Source organism: Leptidea sinapis, chromosome 6 (assembly GCF_905404315.1).
Source record: "Leptidea sinapis chromosome 6, ilLepSina1.1, whole genome shotgun sequence".
In the NCBI taxonomy this organism is placed as follows: Eukaryota; Metazoa; Arthropoda; class Insecta; order Lepidoptera; family Pieridae; genus Leptidea; species Leptidea sinapis.
This window is the reverse complement of record NC_066270.1, coordinates 6,737,003-6,759,964: the sequence shown is the minus strand read 5'-3', so window position 1 is coordinate 6,759,964 and position 22,962 is coordinate 6,737,003. Positions and strand designations below refer to the sequence as shown.

Here is a 22,962-nt window from a genome sequence, read left to right as displayed (position 1 = left end):
GTTTTTTGTGCGACTCTATTAGTTTTAAAACAATTTATGTGTTTTATTTTCAGTGATCAAACTAATAATTATTTAATATTAATTGATCTGCTAATAGTCTAATAATAATGGGTGATAGTCAAAATGAAAATCAACCTTTGTTGCGGGATGGTGAGTTAATAATACATTCTTAAACTATAATATTTTGTTATGACAACCGATGATTCAACTAAATTTATTGTTTTTTGTTGCTAAACATTACAGTACAGTGTTTAGAATGATTTCAAGCATTATATCTAACCATTGACTCGTTGATATTGTGTAATCCTTTTATGCGTAATGGTAATAGAAGACCTGTTATTGTAATAAGCTAGTTACGTAGGTATAGATATCACGCAAGGTTGTGGTTTCTTGTTACCAGAGGAGGAGAATGTCAGCACTATCTCGCCGATCGGACCTGATGAGCTACCGCCGCCCTATCAGCAAGCAGGCATGCCGATGGTTGCGTGCCGCGTCTGTCAGGCTATGATAGATATATCTGGTAAAAGGGAACAGCATGTTGTAAAATGTTCTGACTGCAATGAAGCTACAGTAAGTACAAATAATGCATTGTAGTTATATCTCATCCTCTAATATATCCTCAAACATACATTACATCTAAAATACCTATAACTGTAATTATTAATGTTATTATAATCATGAATGATTTAAGTACTTATTAGTTTGTAAATACAAGAATTAAATAACTCGAAAGTTGAAACAATCTCTAGTTTATTTAAGTTTTTGAAATGATATTCAGGATAATGTATGTACATACAAATTTGACCCAAAAAAAAAAAAGATTTTTACATAAAGGCTTTATGAAAAATATAGTTATCCTGTTATGATGCACATCCATTGACAGTACAGATGGCACACATCTAAAATAAATAAGTATGAATTTCATTATAACTTACACTACAGATAATAAATTTAAAAAGAATGATGGTTGAATTCAACTTCTCTAGAATGTCCTATATCATCATATTGATGCTAGGGCCTAAGATTTCTGATAAAATTGATGTGAAATTAATTTTAGGGCATTATTTTCATTGTTTTTTCCCACTTACTTATTATAAGCCTTTTAGGGCTTCTACTAAGAAACTTTAGTGATTTATGGTAAGCTTCCAATATTTTGATATTCTTAAGAAGTGTGTGCTACCTTTTAAAAAGTGTTGTAATGGAAGAGAAAGCCAACTTTTTAGCTATTAAATTCATTTCTAATAAGTTTGGGTGTCTTTTATTTCTTTCTATATAATATCTTTTTGATAGATATTTATAAATTAAATTATTAGCCGTGTTTCCGGGACGATACAACATGGGTACCTTCAAAAAAAGTGCATACACCTTCCTTAATGTCCGGCAACTCTCTTGTGATTCCTTTGGTGTTGCAAGAGTATGTGGGTGGCGGTGATCACTTAACACCAGGTACATTAATTTGTCCTCCTATTCCATAAAAAAACTGTGGTATTTGTAAATATGTTGCATTCTATATAGAAAACTAATTAAAATAGCAACATTAGATTAGGGATTGGTATATTAGATACTTCACTACCTAAGAACATAAGCGTTTTTATTAGGGCAACTATTAGATGCTTGTGTGTTTGGATCTTGATACTCAATGGCATCTTTCAAATTTTTTATGTATGCTTCCTGTTATTTTACATTGAAATTAATAAAATACAAAATACTTACTGATAATATGTGATCCCAGTGTCTTTCTTATTTCTTGTAGTATTATTTTTACTACACAACCCAGCATTTTAGTTTCAATTATTAAAAAGTTTAGTGGAACGTGTCGCACTCATATTTCTAGCTCGAGTACGCCCACTTGCGCGTAGTATTAGTTGCCACACTTTGCGACTACGCCTGCGGTATCGAGTTGGATCGCAGCGGAGACCAATCTCTAATTTAAGATAATAATAATAATAATAATACTTTTTATTTCATTTTCTTTTACACTCACTGCAAATAACTTAAATTACTAAATGTACAATATTTATTACATAATACCAATTATTTTCATCTTTCTATCGCTAATTGTAACAATACATTGAACATTGAAAATTTGGTTTTGCAGTGATATTAAAAGACCTCTGACCCCGAAACTAGTTAAAACTGTATCTTCGGAGTCAGAGATGAAGATAGCATCTTTATTTTTAATCAAGAACTATATAACTACAAAATATTTAAAATACAGTATTTACCAGTTGGAGGCTTCCTTGCACAGGATGCCTACTAGATTACGGGTACCACAACGGCGCCTATTTCTGCCGTCAAGCAGTAATGTGTAAACATTACCGTGTTTCGGTCTGTAGGGTGCCGTAGCTAGTGAAATTACAGGGCGAATGAGACTTAACAACTTATGTCTCAAGTCAACTTATGTGACAAGTGCATTTGTAGTGCCGCTCAGAATTTTTGTGTTTTCAAGAATCCTGAGCGGCACTGCATTGTAATGGGTATGGCGTATCAATTACCATCAGCTAAACGTCCTGGTATTTGTATATACATCAACTTTACAATCGTATTAGTGGTAAACATCATTTGTACTATCATTTTGTATACATTACTTATCTAATTGACAATTCAACAAAGTAAAATTATAACACTCTTTTACTTTTTTTTATGACACTAAGGGACGAGACGAGCAGGACGTTCAGTTGTTGGTAATTGATGCGCCCTGCCAATGGGCAGCCACTGAGCGGCACGGCATGGTAATGACCATGCAGTGCCGCTCAGGTTTCTTGAAAAATCCAAAAATTCTGAGCGGCAATTGTTAAGTCTCGTTTGCCCAGTATTCGCGGTTGTGGTACCCATTATCTAGCCGCCATCCTGTGCAAAGGGGCCTCCAAAATTAACGGCAAACTATCACTACACTACATTGCAGCACCAAAACTCCTTCTGCAGAACTTCGAGGTGCTCATATATCATATAATATATTTCAGCCCATCAGGAATGCACCACCTGGCAAGAAATATGTTCGTTGCCCCTGCAACTGCTTGCTCATCTGCAAGTCGTCATCACAGCGCATTGCTTGCCCCCGCGCTAACTGCAAGAGGATCATAAACCTGGCTCCATCACCTGTCACTCCTCCAGTGCCTACTCTGCCTGGTATGCGAAGGGTCATCTGTGGACATTGCCAGGATACCTTCTTGGTTTGTTGAATGTTTACTTCATACTGAAGGATTGGCGAATAGACTTAGTTCTGCAGCATACGCGGTTATAAAGATTAGACAATTAACTGACTTAGATACGGCGCGACTTGTATACTTTAGTTATTTCCATAGTATTATGTCCTATGGTATATTGCTATGGGGCAACGCTGCCGATATTAATACAATATTTGTGCTGCAGAAGAGGGCTATTCGCACCATTTATAACATAGGTCTTAAAGAATCATTGAGAGCAAAATTCAAAGAAATTAACTTCTTGACTGTTGCATCTCAATATATTATTGACAATGTTACGAATGTTTACAGGCACTTATGTGAATTTGATAGAAACTGTCATAACCATAGTGTTAACACAAGAACAGACATAAACTTGTAATGCCTACTATTCGGCAAGTCGAGTTAGTAAGTCTTTTGTGGGGCGATGTATATGCTTTTACAACAAGATCCAAGAAAATGTTCAAAACTAAAGTATTACGCTATTCAAAAGAATTGTTAAAAAACATTTGTGTGATAAAAACGAGGGCGGCACTGAAAATTTCGGGAATCAAGGAAGTGACACAACATTGCTATTTAAAAATGTATTTATTGCTTTTCGAAGTATTCTCTGCGAAATTTGACACATTTTTCCATACGATGGAACCAATCATTGAAGCAACCATTCCATTCGGAAGTTGGGGTCTCCAAATTGGCCGTTTTGTAGTCGTCCACAGCTTCTTCAGGTGATGAAAATCTCGAACCACGCCATTTATTCTTTATTTTAGGGAAAGTATAGAAATCATTAGGGCTTAGGTCGGGGCTGTACGGCGGATGGTCTAATAATTCTATGTTTTCTTGCTCTAAAAACTCTTTTGTTCTGTGCGTGGTGTGAGAACTCGCATTGTCGTGATGGAGGATGTTGCGGCGGTTGCAGTTCTGTCTACGGAGTTCAGAAACGAACTGTGGTAAACAAATGCTAGCATACTATTCTGCATTAACCGTTCTTTGTCCCTCAAGAGGAATAGTCGCAACATGGCCGGTTTTGGAGACAAACGTAGCCACCATTAAAAAAAAAAAAAGGCATTTATTTTCTCAAAATTGATTCCTTTAGAATTCTTTTTGATGTCATTTCTTATACTACTAGATACTACTACCGCTTCGGAAACAAACGGCGCTCTGAGAGAGAAGAAGCGGCGCAAGAAACTCTCCAGCATTCTTTTTTTTTTGCGCTCTTTTCAATAAAAGTATACAATATTGTACAGTTGCTATAAAATAATCACAATCTAGTCCCAGGCTGTCCGATCATTTAGATATTCAGCAGTGGAGTAATAGGATTTAGGATTTTTAATGCAACAACTCCGTGAACGAACAATTTTTGTTGGCTTTAACTCATTTTCGAACACCCAAACTCGTGACTGGTTTTTTGTTTCGGGTTCGTACGCATATATCCAGGATTCGTCACCTGAGACGATGTTGTATACAGCATTTGAGGATCCTGTCTGGAATCTTTCGAGAGTTCTGACGCACCAAGTAAAGCGAGCCGCTTTTTGCTCTTCACACGCATTTGCTATGCGGTATCCATCGGGAAAACAACTTTTTTACACCTAATTGTTCATGCAAGATTATTTGTATTTGACTCATGCCAATGTCTAAAGTTGCCTGAATTTCGTGGTATGTCACATGTCGATCTTCCTCAATCAGCTTACGCACAGCATCAACGTTTTCTTTGGTGACTGCAGTTTTTGGACGACCTTGACGGGGATCTTCACTGAGCTTGACACGTCCACGTTGAAATTCAGCAAACCAGCGATAAATCGTGGTTTTGGATGGGGCTTCACCACCAAATGCAGAAATCATCCGGTCAACACACTGTTTTTGTGTTAAACCACTTCGAAAGTCATAATAAATCATCGCTCTAGAATTTTCTCGAGTCAATTCCATTTTCTCAGCGACTAAACAAGTTTGACAAGACCTTGTGACAAGACCTTGTGACAAGACCGAGAATCTTTTTTTAAATAAATAAATGGTATTCGATTTTTAAATCCAAGGAGTTTTCAATTAAAAAGATTTTAATATGACAGGAACAGTGGAAATATTCCATTCCCGATACTTTTAGTGCAGCCTATGTATAACATAAATGACTTTCTTAATGATACCACAGATTGGGTTGGAGCGACCACCCTTAAACTATTAAATAATAAGTTTAATTGTACAATATTACTTTGTCAACATATTTTTTTGATTAAAACAAACGCTGAGTTTGTTGTGTCCATTCTTCTCAGGTCTGAGGCATTCGTTTTGGGATGGGTGGTAGTTTTTGACTTTCAATAAGTGATGTCACATCCTATTTTGAATAAAAATATTTGAATTTGAATATATGTTAGTATGTAATCAGCTGATGTTACTTATAACATTAGTAATTATTAATTTAAATCTAATCTTGTAAGTTTATCTTAAAAAATAGCTATTGCCTCACAAGCCTCTTGGTTTCGTCTGTATTCTAATAATAACTAATTATTGTCCTCCATATTCCTTTACATATCTCTATAAAAAATGGCCTGCTAATATATTATCATATTTGTAAACAGTTTTTTTTTTTATGGAATAGGAGGACAAACGAGTCACCTGGTGTTAAATGATCACCGCCGCCCACACTCTCCTGCAACACCAGAGGAATCACAAGAGCGTTGCCGGCCTTTAAGGAAGGTGTACGGGCTTTTCTTGAAGGTACCCATGTTGTATCGTCCCGGAAACACCGCACAAGGAAGCTCATTCCACAGCTTCGTGGTACGAGGAAGAAAGCTCCTTGAAAACCGCACTGTGGAGGACCGCCACACATCCAGATGGTGGGGATGAAATCCTAACTATAAAAAAAAATATATATATCCTAAAAATATTTGTGGTTTAAAATTTTGCGCTGATCTTCTATTCAAATTAATATTTGTATATAAGATAAATTACGTACACAACATGCACATTACACATACATTTGGATAAAATTTAAATGCAACTTAAAGTTTAGACACGGCCAAGAAAATGCAAAAATGTGAACCCAAAAATCGTACGTTTGAATTAGGCCAAATGAAAATATGAATTTTTATCCATACTGTCCACACATTATTAGTGTCATCAGCCGGAAGACGTCCACTGCTGGACGAAGGCCTCCCTCAAAGATTTTCCGATGATCGGTCCTGCGCTGCCCTCATTCAACGTATTCCGGCGATCCATCTTGTAGGGAGCCTACCAACACTACGTCTTCCGGTACGTGGTCGCCATTCGAGGACTTATTATACTGCCCCAACGGTTATCTATGCACACTTGCTCATACACACACATATACACATACACACACACACACACACACACACTCAGACATCCTGTTTGTATAATTTTTTTTTATATTTTTAGACCTAATTTGTGATCCCTAGTTTTTGGTACTGTTAATTTTAATTGATATGGAAGAGCGTGGCCTTCTGGTACAGGTGTTTCTCACTTAATAGAAGGTCACATCCACTATTATGTTTGTACCATTTTTGTTACAGAAATAAATATTTTTTCATTTTTTTTTCATTTTCATCTATCCGTCGAACTATGTGCCCTACCCACTGCCACTTAATTTCGCAATGATTTGGGCTATGTCGGTAACTTTGGTTCTCCTACGGATCTCCTCATATCTGATTCGATCTCGCAGGGAAACTCCGAGCATAGCGCTCTCCATTATTTGAATAATTAATAATAAACGTATGTTAATGCATAATTATTGATTTCAGTATCAAATATTAAAGAAAGCGCCCGTACGATGCCCACATTGCCGCAAGGTTTCCTCAGTCGGCAAGGTGAAGAACAAGCGGGGGGTCATGTTTGGAGTACTGGCGGTTATAGTATTCGCCATCGCCCTCGGAGTGACCCTCGGTACCTTGTCCGCCGCGAAGACCCACGGAGGCGGCGTTTACGTGGCTTACGTCGGCGCCTTCATCCTCGCACTACTCCTCGGCAGCCGGTCCATCTACTACTTCACCATGAAGGAGAGCAAATACGAACTCGAGCCCGGAATGTAAGCGATCAGTTGTGATAATACGAATAGAATGTAAAAATATATACGTGAATATCTCGATTCCATATTTAACATAGGCTTATATGATATAAGTACCTAATCTTTATAAATGATATTCTGTTTACATATACTCTTCTGATTGACTTACGGCCGTTCCCAATATACTACAGATACAGATAAATTACTACCGATACTAAGGCGATAAGTCATTCTTATCGCCTTATATTGGGACGCGTGAATTGCAATTTCCATACAAACTTCTATCGCTGGTAAGCTATATGTCGTCCCATTGACAGACAGCGTGTACGGATAAGGTGAGTTATCGTCGACAAGTTAAGGGACTACGCGCACTTATTCAGCTCCATTCGCGTTTCGGTGAACGATTTTGGTCGCACTTATACAGCTCTGCTTTTATCAGCCGCGTACGGAACTTTAAATCACGTCTGCACGCTAATCTTTGCGTGCATAATGATTACGTCAAATCAATGCAGGTACAATACAGGTCGCAACTTGTCGACAAGGAGTCGCGAACCATCGGCGGCGGAACAGCGCCGAACGCTCTCTATAGCATTCGCATAAAAAAAACACATTTATCCTCATTTTATGCTAGTTTGCCGCGAAAGCAGAATGGACGCGGAAAGCTGAGTCGACGCGTACACGTCTCGATACAAAATTGTTGTTTTCTATGGACAAAAGCTGAATAAGTGCGCGTAGTCCCTTATTGGGACAGAAGTAACAATAGTTACGATTTTTATCTCAAGTAAGAGATAGACTGAATATTGGGAACGGCCGATAAAGGTGCGTGCACATTACGCGCGGCAAACCATCGGACATAGGACATATAGCATTCCAATTAGGCTAAAACTAAGCTCTTTTGAATAGTCACTACAAATATTTCTTTTAATTTACTGAATTTACCATAAGTTCGTAAAAAGTTGAGCTCGCGAGAAGAATATACAAAACTCAACGGCCACTCTTTTCAATCAAATGGAGAATTTTATAATGGCTGTAATATAACAAATTTGAGGAGTTTTATTGTGCATTAATGGACTTTCTGTTGTTCGCTCGCAGTTGGGACGCTGTAGTTTTGATGAATTGGCTCTCGCGGCGAATATGAAATTGATTTTTTTGATACTCCAAAGAGGTATTGCAGGCAGGGGCCGTGCATTGGTTTTCTATAAAGGATGCCACTCTAGATTTCAACAGTGGTAGTTGCGCTTTAGTTGGACTACTACTAGATTTTGATATCTAAATATTGAAGTTGTGTATCGAATCTGGAGACTGCCTACCGTAGGTATTTAGGTTCTATAAATAATAAAGCCTTTTATTTAACAAAAAACAAACAATACAATATCTTATATCTAACTTATATAAAATCCAGGTCTTCTCTCTTCTTCTTCTTAAAATCAGTCTTAAGCTGTTTACCAATTGGCATAGGATTCCTCCAACCTTTTCCACTCCTTTCTGTACTTGGCAACTCCAGGTAACTCCTGCAAATTTGGCAAGGTCGTCCTCCCAACTTTGGCGGGGTCTTCCCCTGTTTCTTATGCCATTCCTAGGAGTTTTCTCATTTTTAGGGTCTAGCCTAAGGAAAAAATTTACGAGTGGGTGTTCAATAAAAGTTTGGTTATAAATAACGGAAACAAATTAAACTAAATCAACTTTAATACTAGTTCATTTATGTAGGTTTTTAACGAGGTAGGCACTGCCTAATTGCCTATATGGTATGCACGCGGTAGGCACAAATGAGACTTAACATCTTATGTCTCAAGGTGACGAGCGCAATTGTAGTGCCGCTCAGAACTTTACGATTTTTTCGACATTGTTATGGGTAGGGCGCATCAATTACCATATGAGCTGAACGTCCTGCTCGTCTAGTCCCTTATTTTCATTAAAAAAAGACGCCCCTGATTGCAGGCTGGTATAGGAGTCTCCAGGTGTCAGAAATCTTAAAGTTATTGCTAATTTGGTTTGCAAGAATGAATTGATCACGCCACCGCGGGCTGGTCGAGCTGGGTCGGCGTTCTACTAAATTTAAATCAACATATTGGCTCGCGGGGCAAATGAACGTCAACTCGGCTTAAACATGGGCTCGTGTCTGCTGCGCGTAATGTGTACTCACCCTTACCTACAGTAGGTATAATTAATAATATATGTTCTGTAGCTATCATTCCTATTTTTTATGTATTTTTTTTTGTTATTATTAATCTAAATTTGATGAAATTATTGTGGAGCTTCTAGTAGAACTTGTGCTGTTCCTACTGAACTCCTGAATTCTTGACACTTAGGGATATACTTCACTGGTACACCACGGTGGCGCGACTGGTTAAGGTTACTTTCGTAAGCTACCATACAGACACCGGAGTCATCTGGCTGGATCACTTGACGTTGCGTAAAGACGTCGCTTCATTGTGTGTCTTCTACCGCATTTATCACGGGGAGTGTTCCAAAGCTGTTTCACCAGATTCCTGCCATCAAATTCAACCTTCGCACGACACGCCACAAGGTAGGATATCATCCCCACCATCTGGATTGGCAGTCCACCACAGTGCGGTTTTCGAGGGACTTTCCTCCACCTACTACAAAGCTGTGGAATGAGCTTCCGTGTGCGGTGTTTCCGGGACCTGATACGTACCTTCAACGCGTTACCAACGCACCTGTGATTCCTCTGGTGTTGCAAGAGAATGTGGGCGGCGGTGATCACTTAACACCAGCTGATCACTGAAAGAGACACCAGGTGTGTAACTCCCTATAGAGCTCCATATATTTTGTTGATAGCAGCGACTGATTGCGCCACCGTGTCCCGGTGAAATATATATAGCCCTTAGTGCCTTACCACACGTGCCGGAAAAACGCTCAATATTTTTAATACTCGCCGGTGTTCAGCCGGTATCGGAGACCCGGCACGTATGAAATGGCACTTACTGACTGAAGATAATTATGTAACTACTAATATGTTTTAATCTTATTAGAATATTCACTTTACGAGCGAAAAAAAAGCGAATTTGCGATTGGTCTCTGCATAAGCTGACACGGTCTTGTTTACGCGTCAGCCATTTTAAAAACTTGTGGCTTTATGCCACCGCTGTTGTCATATATGACTGCTTTGATTGCTAGGACCAATATATCCGAAAATTTTCAAAGTCAAATATACTTTATTCAAATAGTCTTACTATGTTTGTAAAAAGTTGAGCTCGTGAGAAGAACATATAAGAAACTCAACGGCCACTCTTTTCCATTAGAGTATTTTACAATGGCTGTAATAACACAACAAATTAGTTTGTAAGGTGCTACATCCAATATATGAGTATGAGTCGTGTTTAAATAATATAAATTATTTCATGAAAAGTAATAAAGAATTAAATGTATAAATATAAATGATCGTATATTGGATGCATCAACCTTTAGAGCTTGAACTCATTGTTTGTAAGGATGCTACGTGAACATTTTGATGGATTATCTTTTAATTTGTGTACAGGACTCCTGTCACTGTGAAAAATATCTAATTTATTATATGGAATGTTAATTTTTATAGGAATACACAAAATGTAACACCTAATAAATACGTCATATACTTAATAGCAAGCTGACTCTTCATACGGGCAGAAAATTATCGATAAAACTCAACGGAAATTGTCCTCGAAATAACCGCGTCGTGTCGATAAATGGGGGCGCTTTTGTCGTTCCGGCGCGGTTTATTGTTTTTGAAATATCTTTAGAGTAACACTATAAGCATTAAATATACTTAAAACACACGTTAGAAGTTGTTGCTTGACTATGTATTTAAATATAGTAATACAATGAAAAATTTGTTATCATAAATAATTAGTTTGTGTTTTTACCTGAGTGCAGTCACTAAGGTCTGATAGTAACGCCATCTATTGGCTTGTTATATGAAGCCGAATGATCGCTGGTCTAGTTTCTTACGGCCGATCCCAATATACTATATACAGATAGAGATAAATTACTACCTTCTACTGTCAGTAATCAGCTGTCAATAATCCCAATATACTCGATAAGTCATTCTTATCGCCAGTTCACTGTTGCAATTTCCATACAATCTTCTATCGCTGGTAAGCTATACAGCTTGTACGGATAACGGCCGTTTTCAATAACTTCTATTATTCTATCTTTAGTTTAACTTACGGATACACAGCTGTCACCGTTATAAAGAGAAGATCTTATCTATCCATAGTTATGTTCAATATAGTTATAGTCCAATGCTATCTGTCAATAGGTTATTGAAATGTAAAGTAGTGTAAAGTAGGCGTAAAAGGATAGATTTGTCTACCTCTAGTAAGTTAAACTAAGGATAAATTGGTTTTTGAAAACGGCCGTAATTTGAGTTATCGTCGATAAGTTTATTGGGATAGTTACGATTTTTATCTCAAGTAAGCCACAACTCGAGATAGACTGAATATTGGGAATGGCCGTAAATGTCTTTGTTTGTAACCATCGCAGTTTTACAACTCCTATTCAGAGCTCTCCAAACTGTTTTATGTTAACTTCGGTATTTACTGAAACAGGGTAAATTGGACACATAATTAAGCTCTGTTCAAACTGAGGCGAATAACGCGCGGGACGCGTGACGGAAGTCGCTCGCGCCGATTGTGTCAGCTAACTTGTATGGACGTGTTCAATTTGACGCGGGTAGTCGCTCGAGTTGAAGCGAAACAAGAGCGGGACGCGCGACGGGATTGTTTGATCTCACAATGCATGATGTTTCTCCACTGAAGAACCAAAAATAACACGCGGGAAGTCGCGTCAGTTTGAGAGGCTAAGCGAGCGAGCGAATTACTCTAAAACGCGTGCGTTATTCGTCTCAGTTTGAACAGACCTTTATTTATCACTATCATGGACTTTTAATATATTTGGAGAGTTATATAGTCAATGTGTTTGATTCGTAAATCGCAGATGGGTTAATTATAGATATAATACGAATTATAATTGGTCAACGATTTCAACTCGCGATTGGCTCATATTGAGTGAACTATCATGTGTTTATATAGACAATTGACCCAGCAAACGTTGTGTTGCCATATAAAGTAATAAAAAAAAAGAAAATTTTTGGGTTATAAAAATAGATGACGACCGATTCTCGGACATACCAAATATATTGTAGGTACATAAAGTTTGTCGTAGGACCATAATTGTATTTGATTGTCAAGTTGTATGTACTTTCTAATGCTGAATCATAATAAAATAAAAATAAAAAAGATTGTCAAAGCAATGAAAAAAATATTTTGGGGTGGGTCACCGTTCTCATTTAGATCATACTTTCTCAACCTTATTTTGCTCACCTGGGCGGTGAGCTTTGAGAATATTTTTTTTTCTAGAACCGTCCATCTTAATTTTACTTAGCATCTGTCGCGAATTTAAAACAGCTATTGCCACGATTATATTTAAACGTAAGATATTATATTATAGTATATAGTATTATATTATAGCCCCCCCGAAAATCTCAAACGCCCACAAGGGGGCGTTATCGTCCATGTTGAGAACCTATGATTTAGATGTATCAAAATAGATGTTGGCCGATTGGCCGAAAATTTCATACAAATCTACAAAAAAGTTTGGCAACAAACACCGCGACACGGACATTAGACAAGAAAAAAAAAATCTTGTTACTCACGAAACTAAACCCCAATGCGCAGCTAAATTTTTTTATATGTCACGAAGCAGGAATTTCGGTCATTGAACTGTTACCGCCAGTGGGTTTCTCTCGCGTATAATGTTTGTTACGTCTCGCTCACATAGGTAAATTTCCGGTCAGTTTCTGATTTAGTAACAGTTCTGTGGTCGTACTCTACAAACTGAAGCCATTTTGCTTCAGGAATGTTTCTCACATTATTATATATAAATTAATTTATAAAATTAATAGAGAAATTTAGTCTTTTAGGTTACAGTTGCGAATGAGATTAAAAGAATTATATAATGTATTTATTTAAATGAGAGTTATAAGGGAATGAGCCGTTGGTCTGCCTGGTGTTAAACGAGACCATGTATCTATTAACGCATTGCAAAACGATGTATAGTGTAGTGTAGCGTGGTACCATTGATTTATATGACGGATTTTTATAACTAATTGTTATTTAAATCATAGTAAAAAGAACTCTTTTTATGGCAAAATCCAAATGTGAAATACATCGTACAATATTTTTTTTTATAATCAGATAAATGTATTGTGTATTAGATGTCTCTTTTATACACTGTTATACAGAATTAAATGACAGTATATGAACATGGATCATTGACATAGGATTACCATACTCTAAAATAGAGTACATATTATACTCTGGGTATGTTCCGATATGCACTGCGACCACTGTACAGTGTGACGTCAATTAGGATACTGTATAGCCGTTCCTTTATAGCCAGTTATACTGGTTACTATTTAAAACGGAACGCAATCCCGTATACTGTCAGCCGCATTTTTTGACGCAGCATTCAAATTAGTGTATTAAAGTTTTCCAGTTCATTAAAAAAAACTGTCAAATTAAAAATATTTGGGATTAAACTGTAGGTATTGTTTATAAAACTCATAAGCACTCGAGTGGTTTTGACTGATCACGTGGTCAAAGTACTGCGAGTACCTTACCTCGAAAACGCCAGTGCTCACAGTAGAATATGGCGGCGATTTATGACGTCATATAATATTTCCCTAGGGTACTGCGGCAGTATACTGGTAGTCCATAACGGAACGAATTTTTCTACAGTGATAGCACTGTGCAGTGGTCGCAGTGCTCGCAGTGCATATCGGAACGTAACCTCTATGTCATGTACATGTCAGTACATACAACTACTCTTTTATACATTTACAAATCTGAGTTCTTGGCATAATATGCTAGTTATTAACACAAAATTAAAAAGAGAAATAATTTTTATGGTACTAATGAACTCGGGTGTTTCTGAACGCAGTCACAATCAGTTATGTCAAAATATAATGTCAACATGACAGCTTGTTGAAGGAAAAAATGTTTTTGAAGTTATACTTCTTTAGGCGCGTTATGTAAAAATTATGAGAGTGAAATTCTAAGATGCGCGCATCAATGTAACACAGAAGTAACAGGGTGAAGTTGGTTCATAAAATTTTCTGACGTTTGCGTCATTCGTTTTTTTTTTGTTTCTTGGTCCATTATTAGGACAGGCAAAGGGTTCAAGCCCGTACAGCCGTTATTCATTATTTAATAATTAATGGTCAAAGCCATCTTTGGAAGACAAAATTGTTCTTTCTAAAAACGTAGAAAAGTACGAGGAATAAAATATCATATTAATGATTTTTGCTTCGTTAGGCCAAAGAAGTATAACTTATTGCGTGCATACATAAGTACCTACACACACACTTTTTTTCAAATTTAAATGAATGATACTCTTTTTACTCTGTCGGTACTCTTTATTTACTCTCTCTGAAATCAGATATACTCAACATTTGGCAGCTGGAAAACGGGCCTAAAAGTCGGTACGCTTTCAGCTGTATGGTATTATTCTTCTTCTTCTTAATTCTGGGATTAATTATAGTGTCTCTCCCGGGGTACGTCCCAGCGCTCTAACTAACTAAGCCAATCGTGGATGCCGATGTAGAGGTATACATTGTATGTGTCATAATTTCATGACTTCATTCGACTGTGATTTGTCTCGTCATAATTATTTCTGGCGGAATTGGAAAATGTATTCAATCTTAGATAATTTATACGTCTAGACAGAGCCTCTTGCTGCTAGACAACTGATGAAAACAGGCCAGGTGACAAGCTATGTGTTACACTAGCGATTTGTATGTTATCACTTAGTGTTTTTTTATGGAAAGGCGGATAAACGAGCGTACGGGTTACCTGGTGTTAAGTTATCACCGTCACTCTTGCAACACTAGAGGAATCACAGGAGCGTTGCCGGCCTTTCAGCTTTGTAGAAATAAAAAGAAAGCTCCTTGAAAGCGCACTGTGGAGGACCGCAACACATCCAGATGGTGGGGATGATATCCTTACTTGTGGCGTGTCGTGCGAAAGTGGAATTCGGCGGTAGGAATCAGGTGAAGCATTTTATGCGTGCATTGCTCAAAATAGAGGTTAACTGTCACCCTCAATATTTTTTTTTCGAATTTTCAACATTTTCACAACTCTCATAGTCTATCTAGACGTATACAGGATCTAAGTATTCAATAATAGGTTCCATCAGCTCTGGTCTCGTAACCTTAATATAAAAAACAAATATTTTATATAATAAGTCCATTGTGTAGGACTACTACCTACTGGACAAATTATTATAGTATCGATTCTTTTCTTTTGTATTATACTCAAAAATAGTTTGAAAGTATCATTTAGTATTGATATCACATTTAATCAATTATGTTTATTGTATAGGATTAGTATTTACTCGTTAATTAATTACATGCCTTTATAGTTTTCATACAAGTTATGTGTTTAGCTTTTAAGAAAAGTAATTGGTATCTCTAATTTATGCAACAATTAAAAAATTAAAAAAAATCTTGAGTCAATTCCCTAATATGCAAATATTGGGGTTGAGCAGGTTATCAACTATAAAGTAGATGCTGCAGTTGAAGCCACAACCTGAGAGTTGAACATGACATACAAGATTTATCAACGATAAGTCACTCGAACGGTTGGCTCAGTGGAAGAGCGCTCGCAAGGAACGCGAGAGGTCGCGGTTTCGAGGCCCGCATCGTTAATAAATTTTGTTTTCCAATTTATTTTGTGTAAGTGATACATACCTACATTCATAATAATATTGTGTTTAATCGGATTATTTTTACTGTTTATTTTGGATCTAAATCTGTATTTAATAATTGTAAACGACAGTCGGCTTCAAGTATTTTTGAAGATCTGTTAAAATAAATTAAAGATTTATGTATTTATTTGTTTCTTGGTTGAAATGAAAATGCTTATAAACTTTAAGGTGTTTTATTTTACCGATAATTATATATTAGATACATTAAAAAAAAGTATAACCTACAAGTGATGTAAACGCTAAATTAATACATATTACATTAAATTATACATTGTACATTAAGGTCTTGGATCGCTTGACAAGTCGAAAGGTAAGAAAATAATTTATAAAATGTCATTCTTAGATTAGGAATGGTCTCTGCTACGCTCCAACTAGATACCGCAGGCGTAGTCGCAGAGTGTGGCAACTACTACTACGCTCAAATGGGCGTACTCGAGCCAGTCTGGAACAATGTGTGACGTTGACGTGCCACATGTTCTGTTAAACTTTGCTAATAATTGAAACCAAAATGCCGGGTTGCGTAGTATATATTTATTAAAATAATACTACAGCAAAATAAGAAAGACACTGGGATCTCATATTTCAATGACAAATGAAAATAATACGAAGAGCACGGACGATTACAAAAAGATTGTCTCCGCACCGTGACATAAGAAAGTAAAGCACCTTTATGCTAGTGTGTGTGCGTGGGGCTTTGTATTTACACCTTTACCGGCTTGTTTTGGTACTTCACTGTTATGTAAGGTGACACGGAGTCCTTCTTTTTTTACTCGTCCGTGACGAACAGTAGATAAGTTACAAAATTTAAAAGATGCCATTGAGTGTCAAGATGCCACGCACACACGCATCTTTACAAATAGCCAATATACACTACAATATAAAGTTGCCGCAATGAAAAAGCTATTGTTCTCAGGTAGTACGGTATCTAGTTGGAGCGCAGCGGAGTCTAATTCTTAATCTAAGGCCTTACTCTCATGCCTTAAATTATTACTGAAATTTATTCTAAAACTACATACGACTAGATCAAAAAATAGTACATGGAGATTTTTTAAATATAACATTATAATTGTGATTCAATCACTGATACCTACAGTATTTGATTACAAAAGAGGAATGATATAAGATATAGATACTAATACTTTAATAAGGGACGAATTATAGAAAAGACATTAACGTACGATTAGCAACTTGACTCAATCACACACAATAATTGTCTGAAGCAGAACTCTGCCAACGCGTCTATTAGGCAGAGTTTTTGTTCAGTTATGTTTCGACCGCGCTTTGAATACAACGCCACGCAATGACAAAGTGTTCACTGAAAAACTGTCCAAGTAACAGCATATCAAAACTGAAAAAGGATGGACTGTCGTATTTAAGGTAAGTATCCTTTTAAACATAATTGACTAACTTGACGTTTTTAATCATTTTGCTAAATACATTTCAGTGGCTAAATTATTTTTAGCAATTTTTCATATGTTCTTGCCTCGTGTTCGCGTCCGAGCTTCTTATGAGCGTCTACAATTTAAACATTACTACATCGATATAAGAAGTTAATTTGAATGATGTTTTAATGTTATCTGTATAAGTTAATGTATACGTATATACTACATCGCTCGGGCATTTTTGATGACCCTTCTAGGAGTCTAGTTGTTTATGGTACGTCAACGACAGCAGATTAAAAGTAGGTCAAAATGCCTACAGGTATACAGCAGTTTTCTTCAAACCCACAAGATACGCTTCCGCTTGATATAATGGGTGTCACAGACGGCTATGATCTCTAAAGCAGTCATTAATTTTAAACTCAGTGTATTCGTGTATAAAGCAATTCACATTAGACCAATACAAACTGAACGCAGACATACCTCAGCCTAGCGAAACTCTCTAAGAAAAAACCGATTGTATGAAACATACAGTCATTGATAGATTGACAGATGACGGCTATAATCTTGTAAAAAACGGAGATAGGCGAAATCCACTACGTCGTAAGCAACTTATCGCTTTCAAACTTAGCCGGACTATATTACTATTTGAAACTTATGTCAAATGACTGCACGTTTCATACTAAATTAAATTTCAATTTTTACTTCGGCTTTCCCGCCTCTTATTACGTCGTCGTAGTCGTATTTACATCCTCTTTGACATAGTCAACCGTGATAGGGATCAAGAGATGCGTTACCAGCTTGGTGGGGGGTGGAGGTGGGAGCATGTTCTATGCTTGAAGGTCCCTGGAGCCCTATTACCAAAATCGAAATATGAAATTTCGGTTGACGGATCGTTCATTTTGCCATTACGAAAGTATTTCGGATCCGAAGTTCACGATTACCTTTATTCCCAAATTCACGTGACATCTACTTTTTCGTTATTTGACATTATTATGATCGTAACAATAACTTCACCTTTTATGGTTAAGTCTATGGTTCCGTAACGAAATCCGTCCGCAATATTCGGATCCGATGTACTTTGGTAATAGGATTTAATTTGAAGATCGTCGTTCTTTCGTTTCGGTCCGAAACTTCGGCTGTCGATTTTGGTAATAGGCCTCCTGAGTCGTATCGGTTCGCAAAAACTGCAGGCGGTAATTGATTCCGCAAAATGTCTGTGCGAGACAAGAAGTTCCTCGCAAATGGAAGGAACCAGTACGAGGCTCCTCTTCACAGGATGCCAACTGCATAATGGGAACCAAAACGGCGCCGATTTCTGCCGTGAAGCAGTAATATGTATTACTGTGTTTCGGTCTGAAGGGCGCCGTAGCTGGTGAAATTACTGGCCACATGAGACTTAACATCTTATGTCTCAAGTTGACGAGCGCAATTGTAGTGCCACACAGAATTTTTGGGTTTTTCAAGAATCCTGAGCGGCACTGCATTGTTATGGGTAGGGCGTATTAATTACCATCAGCTGAACGTCCTGCTCGTCTCGTCCCTTATTTTCATAAATAAATAAAAAAAAGGTCTGTCGAGTCAGCTAGTATGAAAATATATCTTGCTAGCTGTTAAGTAACAATATATTATCATCGCCGTCTGTGACGCGCCTTAGACCATGGAAATTAATAGACTCCAATGATATTAAATTTTGATTAATAAGGTATAGATAGGAGAGCGAAAGTAAAGCTAGGTTTTCACTATAGAAACCAAGTGTAAGTTAACGATTGTTCACTCAATGAGCCTGATAGTAAATGAGTACATACTGAATGTTCTAATTGTATCTTGGTTACATTTCGTATCTCATTTGTGTGATAAATATCATTAAACTTGTTCTCATTTTGTTGCCTGCCTATATTAATGATTATATAGCCTATATAAATAACTAATTATGGAAGTTATGAAAGAAGACATTTGTTGCATTTACTGCGGCTTCCCATACGTGTCCTTGTGTTGGTAACCCGTGACGTAGCCAGAGCCGTCGACCAGGTCCTTCCTGCCTGCTATTCCCTTGCCTTTGCCTGTCTCGTCGAATCTCTGTTTGTGGGAGCCAGTGTACTTTGACGTGTCTGTCAATCTGTCAACAGTTGCAGCGGCCGGGGACTTTGTGAGCTGAAATAATATAAGATTTAATAATTAGGTCTAATCGATTACTCGGGATTTGCGTCACATGTTCAGTAGGTCTATTACCAAAATCGACAGCCGAAGTTTCGGTCTGAAACGAAAGAACGACGAACTTCAAATTAAATCCTATAACGAAAGTACTTCGGATCCGAATCGTGCGGACGGATATCGTTTCGGAACCATAGACATAATTTAATTTGGGTAATAAGGTAGGGCTTGATAAGGTAAACGAAAGACAAAATGTCTAATCGCGAACTTCGTTTCGATCGAACACTTTCCTAACTGGAAAATGTACGATCTGTCAACCGAAACTTCGTATATCGATTTTCGTAATAGGGCCCAGATGTCAGGACGTATCGGCTAGGGTTGCCAGTTTGTAGTATTCTAAAATATATCATTGTACTTAAGGTACGCTCACTCTAAAAAAATATTATCACATAAACTAATTGGCACAAGTCAGGCATCCGCATTATAAGTAATAAATATATTATCTATGCGACAAGTTTTTATGAATATTTGTAGGGTGATGATTTTCAAGTTTAAATACACTAGTTTTCAGTTTACGAAGCTTCAGCAGCCTGAGGATCCAAATAATCCTTAAAAGGACTGGTGCAGAAGGCAAGTGGAAACCACTGCAACCAATTTTCCCAATAAAGTCATCATGGAAGTACTATCGGAGAGATCACGAAAGTCATGCAAGCCGCCTAGCAACCGGCGCGGCGCCGCTTTGCTTCTGGGGAGGCGGTGGGAAATATGATACCGGCCACAGGTCAGAAGGAGACCAGGCTCCTCATGGAAATTCAGTTACTGGAATATGTGTTAAACTGCGAGAAATTCAAACCAGTAGGGAAAAGTGGCATGAGCTCGTGGGGCGAATCACATCTGCCCCAAAAGATGTGACTTCGTGATGACCACGACAGCTCTGCCAAGAGTGTCGCAAAGAAGAAGATATGAGAAAAGGTATCGTTTTCTTATCAATGCCAAAATATAAATTAATGGAAGGTTCAAAGATTAATGCGGTGAAAGGCATTGATAATAAGTGTAATTTGGTAGCATGAAGGTTAGGAAGGTGAGACAGCTGCTGCTGTGGTAGGTAACTACGAAGTAAGCCAGGACCTTTGTAAGACGATTAGTACTCGTATGTTGTAGAGTGAGAATCGGAGCTCCAAATTAAGCTTAGCCAAGCTAATTTTCATCGAAATTTATTTGCAAGAAACAGGAGACGAAGTGGTAGAGGAGGCACGACGGAGGATACGCGCGACTTGAGTGAAAAATGAATGTTGTATTTGACAGATAGATGAAGGATGAAGTATGATTGACAGAGTAGGTAAGTGGAGTAATATTAGAGTAATTGTTTGATAGGTTTAGGTGTATGGCTCGATATAATAATAAAATTAAATTTAATCCAGTCGACGATAGGAAATCTGGCGTCGACAAGTATATTTTATAATTGTGTATAAATTACTCTGGTAAATTTTGCTCTGACTGGAGTAGACTTTACTCGAAGGAGCATTACGTAGCCGAGCTTGAGAGGAATTTTCACTTATATATATAGATAACATGATTCTTTCGTAAACTTACATGACTCGTTAATCCTGGCTGACCACAAGTCGTTAACTTCTTCTTGATATCTTCGAGCTCCACTTTCTTGTTTTTAGCAAGGTCCTCGAGGAATTTCTGGTAATCATCGACGCCCACCTTCAAGGATTTGAGTTTCTTAAAATAAATTCCAGTATCCGTTGTCGTTATTTTCTTGCCGTCGATAACTTTAGCTTGTTTCATCCATTTATCGCTCTGTGATAGAGTGATTTGCTTTCCATCAGACTTAGGATCACCGAACTTTGAGAACATCTTGAATGCATCCTGGAATCATGGTAAGATTTTGGGTTATAGCACAAAAATATGTGTTTGTGTGTGTGTTACAGAAGGTAAAACCAGTTATTTAACGATATTTAATAGTATAATAAAATTCCAGGGATTTTTAGGAGATCGGCTCCATTAGGTGTGAGTAGAGTAGGTAGGTAACATTATGTAAAGTGCTACACCTAAAGTGATGACACAGCAAAAAATAGGACGAACGATATCTATCAACATTTTTACCACCGTGTTTGCTTACGTAAGCAATTTTACCATTTAGTACTGTAGGTACCTTTCACTGTTTCGGAGATCTGTGAGATAAAATGTCGAGATTTTGATCTATTTTCCTGATTTTGTCCAACATTGATATTAGCTAAGCGTTTTGAAGTCTTAATACCTAATTTGTTGCGGCACTGCATTGTTATGCCCTGTACTTTTCCCGGGGCGTAAAAATAATAGGGGAGTCCCAGGCCCATGGGTGTCGTAAGAGGCGACTAAGGGCTTTTTAGAAGTGGGAGAGTCACGCTGCCGTCTTTTGACGTCAGCACAATCGGGCCAGACTCGTCCGGGTTAATTACCACACTCGCACAGAATACCGGCGTGAAGTAGCGGCCTAGTGCCGCTATGTTTCGCATAGGTTAGTGTCGAAGACTGGTGGCCATCCCCCCCCCCCCTCCACCCGAATATGACAGCGGTACTAAAAAAGATTTTACCCCAGGAGGGTACCGGCTCTACCAGAGTTGGAGAATCCCTCCCCGGGGACTCTAGCTCGGGCTGCCCTTCGTATTCTGGGGAGGGCACAGAACCGCGCATGACCAAGGACAAACGAGGCAGTATCACCACGGCACCCCGCTCCACACTCAACGTGGACTTTTGCAATATCAGGGGAATTCACTCCAATTTAAACGCCGTCTACCACCACCTTGAGACGGCGCAGCCGGCCTTGTGTTTCCTTACTGAGACGCAGATATCTCGACCTAGCGATACGTCATATTTAACGTACCCCGGGTACAAAATTGAGCACAATTTTTTGCCTCATGCCGGGGTATGTGTGTACGTTAGGGAGGATATCTGCTGTCGCCGTCTCGGCAATTTTGACGGTAGGGACCTATCCACTCTCTGGCTCCGCGTAGATTTAGAGGACCGCGTCCGCATCTATGCGTGTGTCTACAGGTCCCATATTGGTAACGCAGAAACCGATCATCTCATGGGCTGCGTTCAAGCGGCAATTGACGACGTACTTGCACAGATCCCCTCCGCTGAAATCGTAGTCTTGGGTGATTTCAACGGGCACAATGCCGAATGGCTTGGATCACGTACCACAGACTACGCAGGGCGATCTGTGCATAATTTTGCATTGGCGTATGGTCTGTCCCAATTGGTTGAGCGCGGCTCCCGGATGTGGATAGCCACATGCCGTCCTTATTGAATCTTCTGCTGACTACACATCCCGATGGTTACCAGGTCTTTGACGACGCCCCTCTCGGAACGTCCGACCATTGCCTGGTCAGGAGTGTAGTGCCTATCCGACGCCAACGTCGCAGACCACCAGCGACCCGCCGCGTTTGGCACTACAAGTCAGCAGATTGGGATAGGA

The 22,962-nt window shown here is 38.2% G+C and overlaps 2 protein-coding genes across 2 annotated transcripts in view; one reads left to right on the top strand and one right to left on the bottom strand.

Annotated features, from left to right (window-relative positions):
• LOC126965102 (type 1 phosphatidylinositol 4,5-bisphosphate 4-phosphatase) lies at positions 1 to 16,130 on the top strand. The gene is made up of 4 exons (XM_050808565.1): positions 1 to 150; positions 401 to 570; positions 2,964 to 3,173; positions 6,938 to 16,130. Exons 1-4 carry the CDS (start codon positions 108 to 110, stop codon positions 7,223 to 7,225), a joined length of 711 nt encoding a protein of 236 aa, XP_050664522.1. The 5' UTR covers positions 1 to 107; the 3' UTR covers positions 7,226 to 16,130.
• LOC126965113 (tubulin polymerization-promoting protein homolog) overlaps positions 16,118 to 22,962 on the bottom strand; it is a 32,080-nt gene continuing 25,235 nt past the window's right edge. Inside the window, exons 3-4 of the mRNA XM_050808578.1 lie at positions 21,090 to 21,371; positions 16,118 to 19,496 (exon numbers count right to left, since the gene is read on the bottom strand). Of these exons, the coding sequence (XP_050664535.1) occupies positions 19,308 to 19,496; positions 21,090 to 21,371 (471 nt within the window). The 3' untranslated portion in view covers positions 16,118 to 19,307. The remainder of the gene's footprint in view (positions 19,497 to 21,089; positions 21,372 to 22,962) is intronic.